Here is a 23,400-nt window from a genome sequence, read left to right on the forward strand (position 1 = left end):
CAATCCATTCACATGACTAATTGTGTGAACCAGCCTTTTTTAATTCCCACTTGCTTATTTGTAACCTGATGCATCAGTTCCAGTTCAGTGAAACAAAGCTACTGAAGTCAGGCTTCAAGAGCCTTCAGCCTCTGGACATCCGCCTTGTTCAGTGCAAAGAAAAATTAATGCATTAAGTTCTAACAGAAGAGATAGACCTTTGTTTAATATATCTGTTAGGTTTTATTTAAGGAAAAAAAAAAATAGCCTGAGGAGAACAGTATCTTAGAACACCCACAGAAACATTTGGAGAATGAAGGAATTATTCCTCCTCCTGTCCAGCTTCTAAAATGACATTGAAAAGGCAGCTACCTAAAGCAGTGAGGGAAATTAACAACTGTCTTGTCCCCTAAGCCTGTGGCAAAAGCAGCTTTTGCCTCTGTGCAGATCCATTTCATCAACCCAAGAGTAGATAACTTCCTGATTTTACAGTGGAGGAAGGGGTTACCAGTAGTACACTTAATATATTGTAATAGAAACTACTTCTACACTACCACCTCCAAAAGAAAGGAAAAAAAGTAAGCTTTTTTAGTTTTCAGGGTGAATAGCAGATAATAATGTTGTTGCAACAAAACAGGTTGAGTGACAAATGACTTTAAAGTACTTTATCACCATATAAGAATAAAGCTATTCTGGGGAGAAAAAAAAAAAAAAAAAAAAAAAAAAAAAAAAAAAAAAAGAAAGACGTCAGATGACATATCTGTCAGCTAAGACAGCTGGAGAGTTTATAAAGTACCATCTTGCACAAGCCAAATCACTTCAGCAGCTCTGCATTACATATACACACACAAAAGACTTAGCATATGCAATATAGAATAAGTGTTCCTTGCAGGATTCCATATGCTTGTAACACAGGCAAATTTTGTTGGGTCTTAGTTCATGCAGTTAGTTCATCCAAGCATTGACAAGGATTCTCCTTGACCTGAACTCCCAAGTCTGGATGGCACTTCAGCAAGCCACAGGATTCAGAGCTTTCCCGCTCCGCTATCACCACAATCTGTTTTACAGCATAGCCACACCTTGCTGTTTTCTCAGTGGGCCTCATTAATCGAAGTGCTAATTAACTGGGCTATCTTAGCCAAGTACTTCAGCTTCCAGTCTACAGTTTTCTTGTCTCTTCTCTGATGTCTATGAAAGTACTATTTCATATATGGTATAAAACAATCCAATTACACAAGTTTCTAGAAGAATCCATACACCCACTAGCAGGTTGTCAAGCATCTAAACGAGTTATTTTTTTTTTTTAAACTCTTTTTCTGCCTTCTGCACCAGGATCTCTATGTACAAAAAATATGGAGCCTGCAACAAGAAGCTGCCCTGAAACAAAACTGTGGAGGGATATCAGGAACTGCAGGATGATTAACCTTCTTATAATATCTGAGCTTGAAAATTCAGTTGGTATTTAGGTGGAAAAAGAACATCTTCCTTTGAAAAAGACACTCAAAGGTACAGTTTCACAGATGCCAGAGAAAAGTCAAAGCATTAAGAAGCACTTTTGCCCTTTAAAATAGTTTACATTGCTGCTACAAGTAGTATGCAAACCTTTTTTTAATAGCTTTACAGACTTTGAAGAAATCAGTATATTTTAAGCATTTTTTAAAGTCACATAGAAAGCAATTCTTACATTCAACACCATATGTGACACAGAAGCATTTAACACTCAGATCAAGAAGCTTAATAAGACAATCCAAGTGCCAAAACTATGGCTAACCAACAGAGAAGTCAAAATCAACCTTTTAGCTATTAAAGACAGACTGGTAGTGTAAGCTGTTCATTCACCCACAGTCAACTAGAGTTTTAAGCATTGAAAACTGCTAGCACTTTATCAGACTTCTCTGTAAGCCTGTAAAAGACTAGTAAAAACAGGCAAGACAAGCATCACTCCCAAATCAGTAATATAATAAAACTCAAAAGAGAAGAAAGCGTTATTTAGTGCTGCAGACCTTGTAGGTACAAATGCCTAAGAAAGAAGACTATGTAAGAAGATCAAGCATTTCCAAAGGCAGACAGTCTAAATTTACATATCTGCATTCACCTTGGCATAGTTGGCACACAACTCCATTTTATTTTTTCAGCAACCCCCTAAGCATAGCTGGGGGGTGTGTGTTAGAGAGAAATTGCTCCTCAGGTCTTTCAAAAACCACACACATCCCTGTGTTTCAACGTTACTCAATCTGGAAGAGTTGTAGGCAAACTAAAAATGTCAGGTCCTTATAGTAGTATTATAAGGAGATAAACAAGTCCAACAAAGTCAAAATTAAGACTGAAATTCAGAATGCCAGGAGGCATTCTGCACATCAGTGCAACTGTCCGATATTTAGTCCAGCTTTAAGGCCACAGAGGTTAAGCACTGCACTTGGTGTCTAGCTACCCCCCCTCCTCCCATCTCAGAACAGGAAGAACAGTATCTTAGATTTACAAGTCAAAAGACTTTATTTGCCTAAATAGCTATTACTTTTTGTTCTTGACAAGTATGTAGCTCCCTATTCTGGAGAGAGATAGATGAAAATTAAGCCAATACCAGTGCCTGCAAAGCACAGTCTCTTAAGAGTGCTCTCAAGTATTTTTGGGAATCTTAGTCAGCATATACCAGCCCACGGTCAGCTGGCAACACTAGGAACTCCCTTAAAGGAAAAAGACTCAAATGCCACTAGACAGCCATTTGGAAACTGCGTAAATCACCTATTAGTGGGAACTATTAACTCCTTTGCAGGTATTTGCAAGATACAGTTATATTCTTTGTTATGAAGATAAGATACACAATTACAGCTCCCAAATAGCTGTCTGGACAGGGACAAAACATTTCAGAAGTATCAGTATTTGATTAAACAGTGAAAACATTAATATTTTATTTATTTCACAAGCAAGTTACATGTCTGTCACTTGAAGACACTGAGAGGATGAGAGGTTTGTTGTCCAGTCTGGACAGAGAGATGGTTGTTCCATGAGAGTTCCCACACTGCCTATGCACTGACAAGCTTGTAGGGAAATGAGTAGCTAATTTGTTCAATCCTACTACCTCAAGTTTTGCTATTCCACATCTCTAAACATAGTTTAGGAACCTAAGAGCTTGAAAGTTTCTCTTGTTTCCCTACTGAAATTTCTCTACTTAAGTTTCTCTACTAAATTTCAGTGAAAGTAAGGGTGAACAAATGTGCCGACCAACTGCAAGATGCAAAAGACACTGAAGAACAAATCATACTACTTCTATCAAAATGAATGAAAACAATCATTAAAAAAAATAGTGGGTAGATACAACAGCAAGTGTTAGAAGTATGACACCAAGTATTCGGATGCCAGAGAGGGACTCTTCATGAGGGACTGCAGCAATAGGACAAGGGCCAGTGGGTTTAAACTGGGGAAGTTCAGGTTAGGTATAAGGAAGTTCTTTACTGTGAGGGTGGTGAGGCACTGGAATGGGTTGCAAAAACAAGTGATAAATGCTTCCCCCCTGGCAGTATGCAAGGCCAGGTTGGACAGAGACTTGGGTGACATGATCTAGTGTGAGGCATCCCAGCCCATCACACGGGGTTGGAACTAGATGATAGTAAGGTACTTTCTAACCCAAACTATTCTGTGATTCTGTGCTACGTTACACACACATAGAATACCATGGCACTGGAAGATTTCCAGTAAAATAGTTGGGCCAACCAAACAAAGCACAAAAGCATTCATGTAACCTTGAACTAATACACAACACATTTTATAAGCCTTCTTCTACATACACAAGAACGAAGTCAGAAGAAACCTAAGGATCTGCAAGTCTATTTTGAAAACAAAACAAGACAGCTTACACTGTAAGGAAGATTAACAACCTTGAATTTTACATACAAAGCCCTTGTTTACATGGCTGGAAGTCCAAATCACCTGAATTTAGTTTAAGTTAACTCTGCGTTTTAACAGTAATTTTATCAGCACGATTTTCTCCCTAGCCTTTTATATTAGAAGTCATCAACATGAAGATTTTCCTAAGCAGGTGAAGTTATTTCAGTAAAAGCCATCATCATTAGATCATCATAATTTGCATTTAAAAATTCTCCAAATCCACATTCATCTGTTAGCGAGGAAACCTTACTGCTGCTGTTTTTAAAGTAGCCTCAAGTAATCTACAAAGACAAAAAGGTGGACAAAATAGAACTGTTTCATCACAGCAACCACAGTGACCTTAGCCCTTCCCCAGGCAATTCCTGCCACATCATACACTTAGATCACTAACTCAGATTAATATTAAGCTGCTATCACATGCAATTCTTAGTCAAAAAGGTAAGTTGAGCACTGAATGTACCTCCAGACATAAACCTTCTTCCCCTACACTTCCCCTCCCAACCCAAGTAACAACAGATTTGTACTACTCTCTGCATTGCGCACTCATAGGCATGCTCCCCCCTCCTCCCTCAGGGGGACAACTAACTCGCAGCCCTCTCCATCCCATTTTTAAACACATGGATCCTAAGAGCTGATCTGTCCTAAAGCAGAATTTTAAAGCCAATCTAAGCCAAGCCTAGCCGTACCCACAGAAGGCCCTGCTCACAGGCACCCTTACAGAGGCCTGCTTTCCATCAGTGACGTTTCGAATTGAGAGGCGTTCACGGATTTGGAAGGAGACCAGAGCCGCCTCTCTCTCTCGTCAGCCACATTCGCACCCCGAATATAGGCCAGCTTCGCTTCGGCTCCTTATAAACAACAACAACAACTACGGACACCAGCCTCTCGGCATCCCCTTCCGCCGGGACAACGACTGCAACACCCAGCGCCCCTCCGCAGACGCGTGGGAGAGAAGCTAACAGGGGAAGATTGGAGAAAAATACCCCAACCAACCCACCCAAACGCACCAATCAACCCAAACCCGCAACCCAAAGGCTCAGGCTGCTCCCGCCGCGCCGCCTCCCCCGCCGCCCCCCCCCAGAGCGCGTCGCCATTTCGTGAGGCAAGAGCGCTCCGAGCTGCCCGCTGGAGGGGAAAAGGGGAAGAGAAGAGCACTGGGGAGGGGATTCAGGGAAAGAAGCCCCGGCCCAATGGGGCAACGACCCACAGCAACGGCCGGCCCGGCCCAGGCCCCAGCCCCACAGCGCCTCAGCTGCCACTCACAGTTACGGATATCAGAGATGAAGACCGCCAGGCCCCGCATCCCATCGCCCTTCGACACCGCAGGCATCGTGGCGCGCGATCACGGCCGCCCAGCGACACGCCAAATCACCACAAACACCACCACCCGCTCTCCCCGCGGAATTCTTCAGGCCGCTGCCACCGCCACCGCCTCAGCAGCGCGCAGGCGCCGGGACAGCTCCCGCGCCCCCGCGGGAGACGGGCGCGCGAGGCTCTGGCGCCACCTGCCGGGCCGAGGCGGGGGTGTTGCGAGCCGCGGCTCGCGAGGTCGCCGTCATGTTCCCCGGCTCTTTGCGCCGCTCCCCGGCTATCTCCGCAGGAGCCTGGGGCATCCTGCGGCGCGGGAGAGGTGGCTGCTCACAGGCTCGGGCCTGAAGGTTGGCGGTGCCGTTACTACGACTTCAGTACCGGTCACCACCAAGGGCAAAAAGGCAAAGGCCGACGTGAGGGGTGCTAGGCAGGCGAGAGGCCCTTCCCAGTGAGGGGTCGGAACAGCGGCTTCAACCGCTGCATCCGCGCGTGAATCCACCGCACGTTCCTTGCTTAGGAGCGGCCTAATCCCTTCCTCTCCCCGTGCTCCTACTGCTCGAGAAGCTTTATGATTTCTGAAGGAGAAATATCAGGATTCGCAGGTGCTTTCAGAGGATGTCATTTCTGAGGGAGGAAAGGGACAGCAGATCAGGAGACAAGAAAATCACACTTCAGCGGTAAGCTTTGGCCAGTCTGATAGTCTAGGATCTTATTTCTGAAATGTGGAGAGAAGCGTACAGGCGCTCTGTGGTATGGTACTCTCTATGATCTTGCTTTCCACAGGGTGAACTGATGGAAGCCGTGCCTCAGTCCTGCAGCTCAAAAGGGGCTACAAAACAGTGCATGGGATCTACTTCAGGTACCTCGTGCAGTTAACTCTGAGCATTTTTAAGTGCAGGAGCAGAGCCATCTTTTATCACATCCTTGTGAGTCTGCCCTCAGCTGCATAAGGGACGAGGTTCCTCGCGTTTCATGTGGCCATTCACAGTCCTGACTCTCTGTGGGCATGCAGGCATGCAAACCCAGGGCCGCATCTTTCTCATGGAGGCTGTGAACATGCAGAGCAACACACTCACATGCCACATCTACTTCTAAGATTAGAAACATTTCAAGTTGAAACTGTCCTGAACATGCCAAAGAGGTAGCATTTAATCTCATCAGCTGAAAATAGATTCAAATGGTGTCAAAACCGTTAGTCTGCCTAAACAAAAGTATATTGAGAGTTTCAGTCATAATGCAAATGATAAGTACACTTAGTGGATTATAACAACCAGTAGAATCGTGGGGTTTAGGGCTACTGGTGATCAATCAGTCATTTCATCTGTTTTCCAGTGTACTTAAAGCCATTTCATTTCCCCTGTTCTCTTCCATCCCTCCTCAAATTGAGCCTAGTATCTAGCTTTTAGCTACAACCTATCTTCCAAGAAAGGCACTCAGTCTTCACCTGACACCATCAAATTCACTGTTTCCCTGGGTAGTTTGTTCCCGTGGTTAATCCTTCTCAGAGAGAGCTTGCATCTTATTTAAATTTATCAAGCTCCAATGCCTTTAAGTTGATACATTTTTCTCTTATAGATAAAGAACCACATAAATGTTGATACTATCTCTCTGATAGTGTCTGTACACCTCAGCTCACCTCTCAAGGGTCTGTTGTGCGTGTTTTCAGGATACATTATTAAATGAGTACTTTTTATTTATGTAAGTATCTATTAGAAAGACAAGATGACAGCATGTGGTAGTCACACATATACCAATTTCTCCCTGGATCTGTTACACAGTATCACAGTATCACAGTATGTTAGAGATTGGAAGGGACCTCAAAAGATCATCTAGTCCAATCCCCCTGCCAGAGCAGGAACACCTAGATAAGGTTCTTTAAATCAAGTGCAACTACAGGCAGTCATGTACAACTAGTCTAACATTCAGCTCAGATTCTTTGCATTTGTAGGCTTCCATAAATAAAACTCTTTTCATAGCTTTACAAACTTTGATGCTTAACAATAATTTTCATTTACCTTTGAAGCTGAAAACTTAAGATGTCACTACATAAGAGTTTCTGTTTCAGGGAAAAAAAATAATTTTTTGAGCTAATCAAAAAGTTGAACTAATTTCTACTCTTAAGAGCACAGTGACACCTAAAGGCTAAGTGTCCTGTCTGGCTGTATTCTAGACAATACTGCAAGTACTTCCAACTGCAAGTCATGCAGGTACACTTAAACTACCTTTTAAGCGACGGCTTAAGTACTGCTTCCAGAATAGGTGTGACAGTACCAAGCTAAGTTTGGGCTGCAAATTCTGCTTAGGAACTGGGGTAAATTCAAGTAGTTAACCCATGTGGAGCTCTCTAGTTTTGTAACTATACTGCTAAATATTTCATTTGAAGTGGTTCAGTATGCAGTACACATATCCTGATTATTTTATGTCAACCTCCTTTGACTGACTTCTGAGGCTTTACTATACTCATCCTTCCCCTCTGTCTCCTTTTTTGCCTCAACAGCTGCTTATGCAAGTATGGCAAATGCGTAGGTATGTGTCTGCACTTACTGCCTCATAGTTTAGAGCTTATTAGCCCATTTCAGACAGTTTTGCTAAGGGGAAGATGCAAAGAAAGGAAAGAGAGACTATAATGGTCTCTATATGCATCCTTACTGAAAGAACCATTGTAATGTGAACTCAGCTGTTATACAGCACAGAGTTCACACTAGGCACAGCCGTTTACAAAACCACCGAGTTAGTAAATCTGGAAAACATTTTGGTTTGAGCTTAACATCTATAAAACACTAGTCTGAAAAAAACAGATTTCATTAGTTCCATCCCAGGATGAGATTTTTTAAGATACTTAATTACTGTAAAGTAAGCATTAAAGTCTCAAGAAATGCTTTACCATTACAGAAGATGTTTTGCAGCACATTTTTTGCAAATAAATCCACAGTTTATCCCATCTTTCCCATGTCGTATATGAGTTGCTTTAATGATTTTCAGAATTTCATTGCACTTTGGTACAAAGGCTTGAATAATTACACTGACCTTCATAAACCTATTACCATTAAATTGAATGGATTCAGCTGGTGATTTTCTCTTTGTGAGGACTACAAAAAGGGAATTGTTTCTTTCCCTTTGTTACTTCTGTCAGATTTGTGCCTCATCCCATCAGTTATTGCTTTCTTCTGCTCCTCATGGTCACTCTAACCACTACTAGAAGCAAAAAGAGCTTGAGAGAAGACAGAATCAGTGGCTCCTCCACAGGTACACACAATCATGTTTCTGTACCTGACATCTAACATTCATTATCTATTAACAAAGAGCACAGATTTATCAGCAATGCTTTCTGCAATGTCAGAGTACCAGATGTGCTACTTTCAAGATTAAGAAACATGAAGTTAGGATATCACTATCATGAAACCCTAAACTTCCAGAAATTTGGGATGGATCTGCCTAATCTTTTCTTTCCAGTGAGCTCAATGACCAGAAGGGTTTTTTACACTCAAAACAACATGCTTATATTAAAACATAGAATAGAAAGCTTTAAAAATAAACTTCAAGACAGTAGATGAGATAAAATATGGGTAAATAAAGGCTTTACAAACAAAGGGTTTGCTATCTGCATGCTGGCAGAATAATGTCAGCCAGCTGGGTGTCTTTGTGAGTTGCAATAAACTCTATATAATTCCTTCTAATTCATAAGAGTTTTATCCATTTAACCTCTGAGATCCTTCTGCTGTTTCTCTTAGCTTGCTTTCTTCTTAACTACAGGCTTCCACTCATTTCTTGCTGCCACACCATTCTTATTTTCTGAGTATGCACAGTTACTCGCCAGGAAAGCAACACACAAACCCTCCCCCAGGTGTCCTATCTTACATCTTTTTTAAAGGAATGCTAATGTACAAACTGAAGACACAGAAATAAAACTGATATGGTCTATCACAGGCAACCATAACCCATTTTTAAACTTAGTTATGCCTCTTTGAGCTAGCCACAAATGCATGTAATTAAACCAAAAGACTTATTGTCAGTAATAATAATCAAAATCAGTAACTGATGGAGTATGAGGAATAAACAGAAAACTGATCAGTATTTTATGTAAAATACCTTCAAAGGACTTTGCATTTTTAGGGAAAAAAAAAAAAAGTTTAGAAGCATGAGATAATTCCAGGAAAAGTAAAGCGGTATTTAATGAGTTACAATTAGTTGCACATAGGGAACTTTGGTACTGAGATGTCCAGCACTGTTGCACCCAGCCTTCGAGTACCTGGCTCAAGGCAAGGAATTCATCGTGCCAACTTCAGTTACTGAATTTGGTATGCAGTGCAGGGGTCGACAATGGGAGTTAAACAAGATACATTCATGATTCCCAGAACAGATACAGATTCCAGTATCTTCGGAGAACATTGAAAATGTGGAAGCATAAAGATCCCATTATCTTTTAGTCTTGCATACTGGAATGTCAGCCTCTGGTAGGGACTGCCCAATACCTACCTATTACCAACCTACTGTAGACATGTTAAATGTTTGGATGTGTGCTTACATATAAGGTCTGTGATTCCCTTATAGGTAGCTACAGGTCTCCTCAATGACAGCATGCACCCTGTCAACTAGTTGCATTCCCACTCAGACTGCAAGTAAGAGTGTCAATAGGACAGTATAATGGAAATGCAACACAGGAAATCATAGATTTTATTACAGAGAGACTGGAAACAAACCTGATTTTTCATGCCCTTGTGCCTTATCTCTGTTGTTCCTCCTATTTAGAAGTGTAACATGGAAACATTTAAAGTTTGTGGGAGATGAACAGCATATTATGAAACAACAGAAAATCTGGTACCACATTAATTCTAAATTACTTTTGGTACTGTAGTTATGCACCTTTTAAACTTAGGTAATTAATATATGAAAATGTACTGCGTTTCAAAGATGCCTATCAAACAGTCCTATGAGAGTAAAAAAAAATCACTTCTGAGTGAAAGCTGAAGGATTCAGAGGTGTTTGGGTAACACTAAAGAAGTGGGATGAGACATTCCTTTTTCCTGCTCTTTAGTCTGTAAGTGGGTCTAAATGTTCTAGTGAGTACCAGTTTCCTTTCTGAAGTCCTTGCTAGAATTTAAATCTGGGTGATTTAGTTCACATTCATAGCACTTGCCAGAGAGACCATTTATGCAGTTCGCTGTCAAGACTCATTCAGAGGAAAAACGTTGCTATTTTTCTTTTCAGTGCCAAAGAACGTTCATGAAGATCTTTCTTACACAAGAGCGAATGAAAGAGAACAGATAGGAGGAAATAAGGTAACCTTCCAGTTAAGCTTCTGGGAGTAAAGGCTTCTGTTGGGAAGTGGGCTGCCGTATATGCTAGGCTTGCCACTACATCATGACATAACACATCTGTTTTTACAAAATCTTTTGATATGGTACTTAGTCTCTGCAAGCAGCCCATGAAATTAACAGGGTTACAGCAAAACTTCCGCTGCAGTAAAAATAGTAGTAGTCACATTGTATGTGAAAACACAAACTGAAGATAATAAAAACCTCAATTTAAACCATAAGCATTTATTTTAAATCCTATTAATGGCCATCTAACACTTGACTCCTCCTTTTTTCATACCTGGAGTTGGCAACATTTTTTGCTGACTCTCAACAGCCTTGGCTGTTACTTGGCCGTCTCCTGGTTTGTGCATGTATTTTAGCCCAAACTCCCAAGTTCTTTACATTATTTGCTACAGCTTGTAATAAACCAAGAGGCTCCTCTAGGCAATTTACGGTTAGACCGTGATTAACACTTGCTTTCTCCGGGTACTGATGACCGCCGACGCCACCCGCTCCCAGAGACAGCCCCATTAGCGCATCTCCAGCGGCGCCCGGCGGCAGCACCAGCAGCCCACCGCCTCACGCCCCGCCCCGTCGGGCCGTCACCAAGCAACACCCACTCCCTCGAGCTCGCAACCGCCGGCCTCGCCGCCATGTTGACGCAGCCAGCGCTTAGCCGCCACGCTGCACTCTCCCCTTTCGCCGCCTCAGCACTGCCTCGTCAGCCGGCAGGGCGGTGCCGGCCGCCTCTACTTCCGAAGAGGCGGCGGGCGGTAGGTGGTGGCAGCGGGCGGCTGAGGGCTGCCTGTGGTGAGGGGGAGGGCGGTAAGGCTGTGCAACGACGGTGCGGCGGCCCTTGGCCTGCGCCACAGTTGGAGTGGCGGGGTGACACGACAGTTGAGGGTGTCCTCGGTGGCTGCACGGGGTACGAGCTCGGAATTGGGCCGCAGCGGGGGCTGGCTCTGGGGGAGCCTGGGGTTGGCAGGCTTGCAGGCTGCTGGCGGTCACAGGACTGGGTGGAAAGTTTTGGTGTCCCGAGAGTCAGACGAGTATCGGAGGCAACTCTTACTGTCAAAGTAGAGCACCTGACAAGAGGAAAAGGAGTGATACTTACACAAGCTGTAAGCGGGTTTCGCTCTTTTCACACCTGAATCTAGTTTTTGTTGATTTAACTTGAAAGCACATCAACGGTATGCTTGGGCTGCTTTTGCTAAGTGATGCAGACTCCTGCAGCAGTAGTTAGAATCATGTTTCTTTAGAAATAAAGTATATACAATTCCGATTTCCAAATAGCTACGGTATCATCCTCCAAGAGTATTTAGTTTCTTTGGTTGCCTCTTTTGGGCAGCCTAAATCTATGCCAGCTTCTCTCTCTCTTAAAGATTCATTTAAAACCACTGACTAAAAGTATGTTCCCTCATATGGAGACATAAACAGCATTTTTAACCTGGCTTAGAGACAAATGTGAGCTGCAGATCAGTTTGTCAAAAAATGCATTAAACTTTAAATTGTAGGGTCAGTTGAGCAGAGTCTTCACTTTTGCTTGCATTTTGCAGTGGTACAGGAAATGAGTGCCAAGCTCATGCAGTTCTACTCAGTTTAATTAGTTTGAGGAGAATTAAACAGATATGAAGGAAAATGAGCAGAAGAAAAACTTGATGGAGGTCTGGTTTTGTAAAGTTGCAAATTCATGCTTATAGTTATCACAAAGAGCATTTAAAGTTTACCTGTATAATCTCTATGTGGTAGAGCAATGCTATCTACTCAGTTTTCACTAAACTGATTGTGTTAAAGAACAAACTATTAAAACAAGGTTCTAGCCAAGAGTCAATATTGGACTGTCACTGGCAGAAACCATTTTCCCACAGGCTCAGTGCGTCCTATAGATCTAGGGGCGGATGTTGACTTAACAGTAATGGGAAGATGAATATGATCATGTCAAGGAAATGAGCACATATTGATGTCTAGAGTTCAGTAATGGCTTTTTTAAACTTGTGTTCTTCAGCTGTTAAATATTCATGTCTCTTCAGGGAACTGGATGCTGTTGCTAATTGTTTCTGAAAGTGAAATCAAACACCTCCAAATCAATATATATGAGCTTCTGGAAGAATTGATATTCTGTCCAAATAATTAAGACTTGTATTGACTATTCAGGATTTCAACTCTTCATTTCTGCAGTTGTTTATAGATTCTGTCAAGCTAAATGGAACAGAGTAGATGCTATCAAGAGCAGCCTGCTTGGTCTGATGTTTTAGGATGCAGAAAACAAAGGGTTACCAGCGACCTTGAAGTCAAAGTAGAAGCGTATCACCTTAACTATGAATAATATTGGATTTCAAATGGTATAGCAGTTTAGCTTTTATCCCCCTCTCTGGATCCAAGAAAGCTTTCTGCTTTTATTTTGCAGTGTTTATAAGACTTGACTAAAGCCTTGAAATAATTTTGTACATGAGGGTTTTGCTGCTCTGTGTTCTTAGGTGCTAGTAGCTTTCTTCTTTTCAAGCGCTTCTACTGCTGTCATCCTTTTTTCCCTAATCACGTGCTCCTCTCTGTTTTACTACAGAATCCCTAACTCCTGCAGTAAATAATTCTGCTTTTTAAAACGTAACTGCAAAGCCAACCACATCTAAAAATGCTTCAATTTAATGGGTTGTTGATCGCATCTCTACATTACAACTCTTGGTCTCAAATAGCTGCTTTTCCATTGAGAACATTTCCATTTAACCTTTAAGGTTGCTTCTGCTACAGTATTCCTTTAGAGTGGTCAGTGTGCATTTGTGGGATCCATCACCTTATGTTTTGTACGGGAACAAAATATTCAGTCTTTGAGCAGCATTTGTTATCAGTGCCAACAGAACAAGTCTTGTAAATATGACTTGGAGAAATAAGATCATAAGTCTTCAAAATGAGTGGTAGAAATGTTAATTCTTCAGAGTGATACAGGAAGCAGGAGAATTTTTTAAGTTTAAAAAAACCTCAGAAAATTCTGGGAAAGGTAACCTTTTTTTCTTTCTCCATTAGGACCTTGTAATGATGAGAAACAGCCTAATACATATAGAAAGCTACTAGTTTATTATACATGAAAGCTAGTACCAGTTTGATACTTAGGACTTTCAGAATTAGTAACAGGTTGCTTTTGTTCATTCTGGTATTTTACACCTTTTGCCCTGGTTTTCCTAGTGCTAAATATTTTTACTCTGTGTTCTGTGGTTTGTTTTTTTTTTTTTTTTCAGTCTTTCCTCTTTGACAGAACTAAATAAATAGTGCTGAAATAAATGTTTTCTATTAATTCTTAATTCAAGAAAATCACATAGTTAAACTGAGCACTCGTTTTAAATAATGCGGAGCAGTCTGATTTAAAACTGAAACAGGAAGTGCTCAGAAATCTGGAATAGGGTCAAACTGTCAGTCATTCTTTCAGAACAAAGGGAAAAGATCCCTGTTTTGTGTGTGTGTGTTTTTGTTTTTTGCGGGGGGGTTTGTGTGTGTGTGTTGCATGTTGTGTGTTTTGTTTGTTTGTTTGTTTGTTTTTTGTTAATTCTGTGTGTGTCACCAATTTGGCAAGGAGCTGAAAACAGTGCTCTCACCTGTTAAAGGCATATAGCTATCAGCATATAGCTATAATTCGTTCTGTCTCTTAATTAATTTGTGACTTGCTGACTGGGTTGCGCAGGAGCAGAAACAAATGGTATCTCTTATTTGCTATGGGGAAGGTAAAGTGATAGTATAATTGTTCTGGACAGCAGACATTTACCTCAGTTTCAGCTGTAAACCATTACGCTATAGAGATTCTTTAAAAGGGGAGCTGTAAGTGTCCAACCCACTCTGTCTGTGATCAATCTACTAAAGCAAGAGACAAAAAAAAGATGTTCAAGCCTAGGAATCTTGTAAAATACTCTTATTTTGCTGTCAGAGGAAAAGCTCTATTAAAATGGTACTGCCTTAATAAGTCAGATTCTAGAGGACAGAAGACAATAGCTTGATTTTTCTTAGGCAGGAAAACTGAATTAAACTGTTACGTTTGTCTTCTCATAAAGATTTGAACCTTTGTATTTTCAGGGCAGGAGAAACTTGACATGGGGAAAAACATAATGAGGCTCCTCTGTACTTCAGTTTCTCTTACTGTGATTTGCTGGCTAGCTGAAGGTACTCTGTCAAAAACAGATGCAAAGAAAGGTGCTACAAAAAAACTAGAAGAAAAGGTAAGACAAATAACTGAAATGTTAATTTTATTTGGCATGCGCAGTGAACTAATTGAACTTTGGTAAATGGATTCTCATTCTGTCAAAATGGTGTTAAAAGCAATCATACATTTCCATTGAAGCTTATGATCACCAAGAAGACTTCTTGAAACTGTCCTTCAGCTTTTATGAGTGTCTCAGATGGTTCACTACTAGAACCAACTCCTTGGTGGAGACCTCTGGAACTTTATCTGCCATGAAAGCTGCAAAAGCAGGAAGTTTTTGTCCCCTCTCGCATAGCTAAAGGAAACATATTTCCATCCCTTTAGAAAGTGGAGCAGGGAGCAGTAGTTTGGGCCAGGAGTGCTAGGTGAAGAGAGTACTGGTGGAAGAGAAGGTGATCTCAGCCTTGCTAATGGGAAGGCTATATTCTGACAGGAAATTTTGAAGAGCCTCCTAAGCAGCAGTTCCTTTGCAGGCAGAAGTAATTCAGTCTCATAGCAATCTGCGAAAGTGGAGCCAACATGCTGAAGTCTCTCTTAACTTGCTGAGCATGTTCTTGTTTCCTGCTTCCTTGCTTTCAAAACTGCAAGAAAGCACGGCAGTGCAAGAGAATGGGTGTGTATGGAGAGGAAGTACGTTTACCTGTGCATATACCAACTATGTGTACTTACTGTTGCCAAACATGTTCGGAAAAAAAAGTAGACGTTAAAAATTCCCTCTCTTAAATCATAAATATAGTTAATCTTTCAATATACAGATGCATCTCTCATGGTTGGCTTTCTGGGCTGTGAGGGCACACTGCCATCTCATGTTCATTTTCTCATCGACCAACACCCCCAAGTCCTTCTCTGCAGGGCTGCTCTGAATCTCTTCTCTGCCCAGCCTGTAGCTGTGCCTGGGGTTGCTCTGACCCAGCTGTAGGACCTTGCACTTATTGTGGTTAAACTTCATAAGGTTGGCATCAGCCTACCTCATAAGCATGTCAAGGTCCCTCTGGATGGCATTCCTTCCATCCAGCATATCAACCGAACCACACAGCTTGGTGTCATCAGCAAACTTGCTGAGAGCGCACTCAACCCCACTGTCCATGTCACCGACAAATATGTTGAACAAAAGAAATTCTAGTCTGCAGGTAGTGAGGGTAATGCAAAGTGTTAAGACAGGTCTTATGCCTAAAGCCCCTATGCTAAATCAATAGATAATTTCTATGTACTCAGCATGCACATTTAATTAGGCCTTTTTTATTTCTGTCTACTAAAACTATGTGCTGTTTCAGTTAAAGCAAATTTTCCTTAAAGAAAGGTGTTAAGAACCTTGGCCTTCAGTGACCACAGTACAGCATAATCAGTCTAAATATATCCTGTTTTAGTATTCAAAATATTGGTTAAGAACTCCTGACCCCTTTTTATTACTTTGGGGGTAACATGTAAGAAAGCATTGGCTAGGGAGCAGAATGCCATCAGCTGTGGTGAATTATGTTCTTTAATCTTATAAATTCTTGATTATTATTTTTTAATTTGTGTGTTTTTTGCCTTGCAGACAAAGTTTACTGATGATGAAAAATCATGTCTGAGCACTGTTTCAGTTTTAAATCAAACTGCTCTACATTGTTTAAAAGGAGTGTTTAGGGTTTAATGATGTAATTTTCTTATTTTATTTTTTCTAGAAGTCTGTTGCTATTGAAAGTTGCTCTTATGTGTAGCTGGTTGTAAACACTGTCTTCTCCCCCCCCAGATGCTGCATTCTGATAAAAATGTGCAGGACCGGGGACTGGTAGTTGTGGATCTAAAGGCAAAGGATATTATACTGGAACACAGAAGCTATTGCTCCAAGAAGATGAGAGAAAGGCATTTCTTGGGAGATGTTCTGGGTTATATTACTCCTGTAAGTTAGTAAAATGAATAAAGTTATGCTTTGAATAAATATGCAGGATACTGCACTAATCTGCAGTCTTGCATCTCTGCTTTAAAAGCATTTTTACAATAATGGAAATTTCTGGTCAAATGCAGTCAAATAGAGCATTATCAATAGCTGGCCTGGGATTCAGGTGGTCTCAAATGCTTATTTTCCTATCCATCTCTTGGAGGATGTCTAAGTCATACTGGTTTTTTTTTCTTCGTTGGTACAATAGAGATGATAGTATTCTTATGTCCTCAATGACGCATGTGAAGTTGCAGTAAAGTCAGAACAAGAGGACTACTAAGTGTCCTCATAATACATAGCTACCAACTTGAACCTTCTAAATAAACAGTAAAAGATTTATGCTGCTGTCAGACAGATCTCTTTTGCTGTCCAGTCTTGCTGTTATTCAGAGGAGCTTTTCTTGAATAATAAATGCTGCTTTCTTTTGTTTAGAGGATGCATTTCATTGTATCAGTCTTAACACAGCTCAAAAGAGAAGTAGGTGCCCTATAAATTTTCACCTTTCTCAAGTTCTCTTGAACATAGAGTCTGTAAATTTGAAACTGTGTTGGAATTTACATTCAGATTTCTGTCGTTCAGGTGAATTTTCACAATTTGAAGATCGCCTTTCATGTAGCTATCAGTTTCCAGAGTACTTTCTTATTTAAGTAAAAGGAATATCCCAGAAGGTTTATTCAAAGTAACAAATGGGGACCTAGCAAATGATTACATTTGTATGAAAGAATTTGTGTTGTTCAATAGTAAAGTGAACTGTATATCTTGCTTTTGAGCCTCTCACTTTTTTTTTTTTTTTTTTTTTCCCTCCTTTCTTTTGCAAGTGGAACAGTCATGGCTATGACATTGCTAAAATATTTGGAAACAAATTTACACTAATCTCACCAGTCTGGTTACAAGTGAAAAGGAGAGGGAAGGAAAGGTTCCAGTTCACTGGACTCCATGATGCTGATAAAGGTGTTACTTTATTTTGCTTTGAATATGCATTTCAAGTAAGGTTACTGATCTTGTTGCAAAGTAGGTAGCTTTGGCAATATGTGAACGTGGGTTTTTCTGGTTCTGCCTCATAGTGAAGTACTTCCATCCATTCAATTATTTGAGGGAGTTTTCTTCAAAGTGAACTTCTTTCAGTCCCCATCGGCTTCCACATGCATATATAGCTTATCAGTTCAAAGAATGAACAGAAGGATTAGCTTTTCCACCAGGCTGTCTACAGAGCCCCTCTTAAAAAAAAAAAGGACATAGAATCTGTAGAGGCAGAAATAGTCTTTGGTATTTGCACTGGGCAGTTGTTTACCTGTTGTGTGGTTCCCCCCCCACCTTTGTAAAAACCTTTGGGTGAATTTGTTTTGGGAATGGAAGATAATTTGAAGAGATTTTTTTTTTTTTTCTTTTTCTTTCAAGAAACTGGTGGCAAGTTCACATTTCAGCTAGTATGTTCTTAAAATAATAACTAAGTAGTTCATGGTTTTGAACTCGATTGAATAGGGAATCTTACTTGAAACAGCTACTGTGTTGGTGTCTACTAACAAATTCATTGTAGTGCAGTGACTGCCAAGGGGAGTGGATGGGACACTTAAAAGTACTCTCTTAAAAAAAAAAAAAAAATTCCTCCCAGGTAATGCTCAGTGACTATGTAAGTGTTGTTCTAAGTAGGCAGTAAGATAGTTTCCATCATCAGGCAGAACTATGAGCAGCAGGGAGGGCTTGGGTAGGGACTATTGTAAAATTGCTGTGAATGCTATTTATGCTGTGGTGGAGGCGAATACCTTCAAATTCTGTGTGTCAGAGAGTGTTTCATCTGTGTTGGTTATGAGCTAGTAGTTTGGCAGAAAGATACAATGAACTAGGCTACATTATTTGAAGAATGCTTGAAAATACGTTGTCATTGTCAACATCATTCATATTTTAACAATTATTCTCTTGATACTGTTTGGCAGGTTGGATGAAAGATGTCAGAAAAAACTCCAAAAACGTCAAAATTGGTGAGCCTTTGTATTATGTTTTTTTGTTTTTTCTATCATCTTTAACTGCTAGCTGAGCAAAAGAAGTCTTTGCTCCAGATGTGTATGAGAGAAAGGGAAGTTACCTTAGCATAGCTGTATGAAGGAAAACGTATGAGAAGAAAAATAAAAGCAGTTAAAAATATATAGTTAAGTAACTGAAATGTTAATCCTGTTGGTGCCCTAATGTTTTGCCTTAACTTCTTGTTTCTGGATTAACCCTGGGTCACAGGGCCTCCTTGTAGGGGCAGTTTGTATTTAACACTATGTATATACAGTAGTACTGGGAGGGCAGTCTACAAACTTGTTGCTCAGTTAAAAAAAAAAAAAAAAAATCCAACTCTGAGTCAGTTAGACTTTCTTGCATGATAGCTGAAAAGTCCTCCTTTGCCTCTTCTCCCCTTGAAGCTGGGGACTCAAGGGGTGTGCCACAGTGTGTGTCTTTAGGGAAAATACCAAATATTTCTGTAGAGAAAATGCTGTGGTAGACTTATATTTTTCTGTAGCAAGAATTCTGTGGAATTGCAAAACCCTTCTTAATTCAGAATGGAGTATGAAACTGAAATGCATTGAAAAATTGAATGCTCAGTCAGATATTTTAAATCAGCTGCCAGATGATAAGCCTTTAAATCTCTTCTAAAATACACTTCTACATCCTTGGTAGTTATAAAGGGCTTAAACATAATTCTGTATGAGTTGTTGGCTTTTCTAGTGTGCATGATTATCATATGTTTCAACAGCAGTTTTCCTGACTCTTGTCGGACTATTTTGAATGTTTTGGTTTGCTAGAAAAAGAAATTTCATGAGCTCAAGTCCCTATGTTTTCCAAAATAAAAATTTGTCACAGGGTCTTTGGTAGAACAGTTTAGTAGAAGAGTGTACAAGTTTGCGTACAAAAGAATAAATTAGAATTTGAGGTGAACTTTTCTTGTTCTTGTGGTAAAATAGATGCACAACTTGCAGAAAGACTGCTGCCTCATGTTGGTGTTATTTTAAGACTTTATGTGAGGCTCAATTAAGATCATAAACTCAATTAGTAGAATCAAATAGTTCAATCAAGTGAAGGTATCTTTTCTTAAAACTTGCATCAGTGCTGACCTTTAACTAAACATAAAATGAAGAAGAATGTTCTACAGTGTCAATTTATCTGTGCTGCTGAAGTTGGTCAAAGAGCAATGATCTTAATTATGGGATGTGTTGTTTAGTGGCATCTCTGTATTTGCTGTATTCGGTTTCTGCAGAAATATTCCAGTGTAGATAATAAATTCTTCGTTTTCACTACTGATTGACAACTTTACTTGATAGTGCCTCGAATTTTGTTTGATGGCTGGACTTACCAGGACTTCGAAAGTGTTTTTGGCAGTGAAGATGAGATAGAGGAGCTTTCCAAGAGTATGGTTCTGCTAGCCAAGGTAAAAAGACTGTTTTAAAATGCTTATAAAACAGTGTGAGATTATTTGATGCATTTTGAGTGCGTGTTTTCTCATTTCTAGAAAATCTGCTCAAAACAATAATGTGGGAGGATTCTTAATAGTGTGTCCGAGTATGTGCCCGATTCCTATAAATACGAAGTATTTATACACTTAAGTGCAGTTAACTACAAGTCTAAAGTGAGACTGTGCAAGTCTGATCAACATAACCTTGTTATGTTATTGTTGGCTGCTGCACAGGTGACTTTTGCCTGCTGTAAATGATGATTGATAAAACTTGTTCCAAACAGCTGTCAGACTGTTACTGGGGTAGTAGTGGATACTTGATAAACATCTCATGGAGGTTGCCTAGTGAGCAGACTGCTTTCTTTTAAGTTTCTTTTAAAAAATAAATCATATTAAGCAGGGGTTAAAACTGGTTAGTAGCATTTTTTGATAGGCAGAAAAAGAGTCATGAGTGTAATGAGTGCTATTTTCTGTGTGATGGGAGCATATTTGGGCTCAGTGTGATAAAGCTGATGAGTCACTTTTACTAGCAACAATAACTCACTGGATGTCTGTTACTGTGCAATTTTGCTAAGGTCTGATAAACCAGTTTGCTTAATATATTAAGAGGCTGGAGAGAGAAGAAGAGGATTTCCTTTGAGGAATGGTTACTAAGATTCTCCGTGCAGCCCCTTAGCTCATAGCTTTAGAGTTATGCATGTGTGGGACTAAAGAAGTTGCACTAAAAGACATTCACCTTTATTGGTTTGTTCGTGACTGTCTGCTTCATTACTGTCAGAATAAGTTTTCTCACTTGCTACATGATGTAAAGAAATCTTACTGTACTCTAGAGGAAGGTGGATGTAGAAGTAAACGGAATAGTTTGTTAAAATTTGTAACTGATACATCAATTCTGCTTCCTTGGTAAGGGTTGGCCCCTTAAGGAAAGGGTACTTAAGTTGGCAATATCCTTGATCATGCTAAACATAAATAATCACAAGTGAGATTAATTGTGGGAGATGTTTGGAATCATACCTATGCCAAGTTACCATTTACATTTTTTAGACACAAGAGCTCATGAGGTTTTTACCAATATACATGTAAATGTGTGTTAAATGATCTGCTTAACAACCATTGCTCATTAATGATTGAATTTTCCCAGTCTGATATTAGTTTATCCTGTAAGAGTGGAAGTCATGGATTAACTAATAGAGGTCTTCAACTTTTGCATGTTTGTTAAATAATTTGTGCTTCTTTTTGACTTCTTCATGAAATGCTGCATTAAAGACAAAGCTGGTGTAGGAATGCAAAGCATGTTCAATCTGTAACAGTATGAGCAAACCTACAGTAATTGTGTGCTTTGATACTGCATTATAACCTCTGATAAAAGCATAATGAATAAGCATGGTGATTAATTTATGTTGTTGTTGTTGATTCCCTTTACTTAGAATGAAAATTTTGATGGTTTTGTAGTTGAAGTTTGGAGTCAGCTGGGAAATCAAAAACAGACGTGAGTATAAGTCTCTAGGATGCAATACCTAAAAATTAGCTCTTTTAAAGTATCTTTTTAATTTGTCCATACTGATTTGAATTTTTCATTATAAATACTGGGAATTTTTCATACTATAAATACTGTATACATTCTAGGACAACTAAAGTGTGTTCCATTTATCTTAGAATGAAGTAGAAGATTCTACTTCACTCTACATGAGTACAAAGATTACACAATAGTCTTCATAGCAGATCTAGCAGACCACATTAGCCTTTCATGCTTGAGTTCTGCAGGGTGTTACTGGTGTGCAAGGATGAAGAGGGTACCTCACTGCATGCTTACTCAGATGTTGACCCAGCCTGTATTATGACACTGACTGGTTTGGGTTACTCCATGAAGCTTGCAAATGAGGGATGCTTTCAAGACCACCAAATTTGAGCCAATTAGGAAACCTTCCAAGCCTTTTTATAGAGATCTTTTAGACACACTGAAACTAAAACCAAAATCCCCAACGAGAAGTAAACCTAGGGAGAAACTGGCTTTGGGTTTTTGCAGGCACAATATATATAAGGTCTGTATTTTAGAGTAGTTAATCTACCTAGTAGCTCTGCTAGGAAGTTTCAGTGAGCCTGCATTTATTGTAGCTGCTAAAACTAAAGGGCTTATCCATATTAAGCTGTTGCCTGACATACTGGTTTCCTTGAGCAAAAGCCCCTTGGCTGTCTTAACACCTTGGACAAGATTCAAGGTAAGTCGATCTCCAGACTGCTACTTCAAGAGGAAAAGGCAGAATGTGTGTTGAAATGAATGATTCAGTGCAGTAATCTGGCAGTTTTGTGTTATTTCCCTCAGGAAATTCAGGCATCCATTCCTAAAGCACATGTTCCTACCAGCTCTCTATTGCCTAAAATGTCTGGGGAAAAACAGAAGAAAGCTTCACAGAATGCGGACTTTATTATTGAAGACTTTAATCTTTTAAAAATGGTTACTTCAGGTTATTCTGTTCAAGGCAAATGTTATTGACTGGCACATAATAGCTGCTACTGGAACTGAGTGTGCTATTAACAGAGTCCTGCCATTTCCCTAGAAAATCAATGCTTGGGAGCAAAGAATTGAAACTGCAGCATCTTTGTAGCTTTGTCAGGGGATCCACCATTTGTACTGAAACAGATAATTCTTAAACTAGATGCTCTTGCTCACAATTAGGTAATTTGCCAGGTTGTTCTTAAGAGTTGATCTCTATACTGAGCTCTGAATCTATTGCAGTAAGACAGCCAACAAGGTGATTTAAGCAATTAGTAGCTGCCAGTCAGAAGTTGGGTGTAGTGGTCAGTTTATGTATTGTGTTTCCTGTATTTCAGTATAATAGATGCTTTTCTTACTAGTTAACTTACATGAATGTAAGACAGACTGTATTACTGTAATTTTAAGATTCACTGAAGACCAGCTTAAGCATACTAGCATCAAAGTTCTGTATTTCAAATGACACACATGAACAAAGCATACTTTTTTTTATTAGCTCCTTGGGTAAGTTTACTTGTGACATGGTAAAAATGCTACTCTTTGCCAGAAGTAATGCTGATTCAAAACAGCATTGCTTGTCCTATTTAGTGTCCTAATAACTGTTTGTCTTAGGGGAGGTACTGCTTTGTAGTTGCTCTAGCCTTTAGTAGGCAAGTGTTATTTAGGTGAAGTATAGAAGCACTGCTTACATGCTCACTGTCTATCTGTTATTGATAAACAGGAGTGGGAAGTATTTTTCTTCAGAGAAGGGTCATACTCGTAGAGTAGAATGCTAACTGCCTTCTTTGCTCCAAGTCAGCAGTGTTTGATCATATGTGTCCACTTATGAATAATGATTTAGGGTTATCCCAACTAAAAAAGTGAAATACGGTATTTGGTACAAAAACATGAATA

At 40.0% G+C, this 23,400-nt stretch overlaps 2 protein-coding genes across 5 annotated transcripts in view; one reads left to right on the forward strand and one right to left on the reverse strand.

The window, feature by feature from the left end:
• AP2A2 (adaptor related protein complex 2 subunit alpha 2) overlaps nucleotides 1-5,282 on the reverse strand; it is a 50,152-nt gene extending 44,870 nt beyond the window's left edge. For all 4 annotated transcript variants that reach the window (XM_080618951.1, XM_080618953.1, XM_080618950.1 and 1 more), the window contains exon 1: nucleotides 5,128-5,282. In XM_080618951.1, the coding sequence (XP_080475077.1) occupies nucleotides 5,128-5,194 (67 nt within the window). In that variant the 5' untranslated portion in view covers nucleotides 5,195-5,282. The remainder of the gene's footprint in view (nucleotides 1-5,127) is intronic.
• A 9,266-nt stretch (nucleotides 5,283-14,548) lies between these two features.
• Nucleotides 14,549-23,400, forward strand: part of CHID1 (chitinase domain containing 1) — a gene marked incomplete at both ends in the record, with an annotated part of 135,921 nt that continues 127,069 nt past the window's right edge. Inside the window, 6 exons of the mRNA XM_080619788.1 lie at nucleotides 14,549-14,674; nucleotides 16,391-16,540; nucleotides 17,398-17,530; nucleotides 18,514-18,558; nucleotides 19,882-19,988; nucleotides 21,440-21,501. Coding sequence (XP_080475914.1) covers nucleotides 14,549-14,674; nucleotides 16,391-16,540; nucleotides 17,398-17,530; nucleotides 18,514-18,558; nucleotides 19,882-19,988; nucleotides 21,440-21,501 — 623 coding nt within the window. The remainder of the gene's footprint in view (nucleotides 14,675-16,390; nucleotides 16,541-17,397; nucleotides 17,531-18,513; nucleotides 18,559-19,881; nucleotides 19,989-21,439; nucleotides 21,502-23,400) is intronic.

This window comes from Psittacula echo (genome assembly GCF_963264785.1).
Source record: "Psittacula echo genome assembly, chromosome: 5".
NCBI lineage: Eukaryota > Metazoa > Chordata > Aves > Psittaciformes > Psittacidae > Psittacula > Psittacula echo.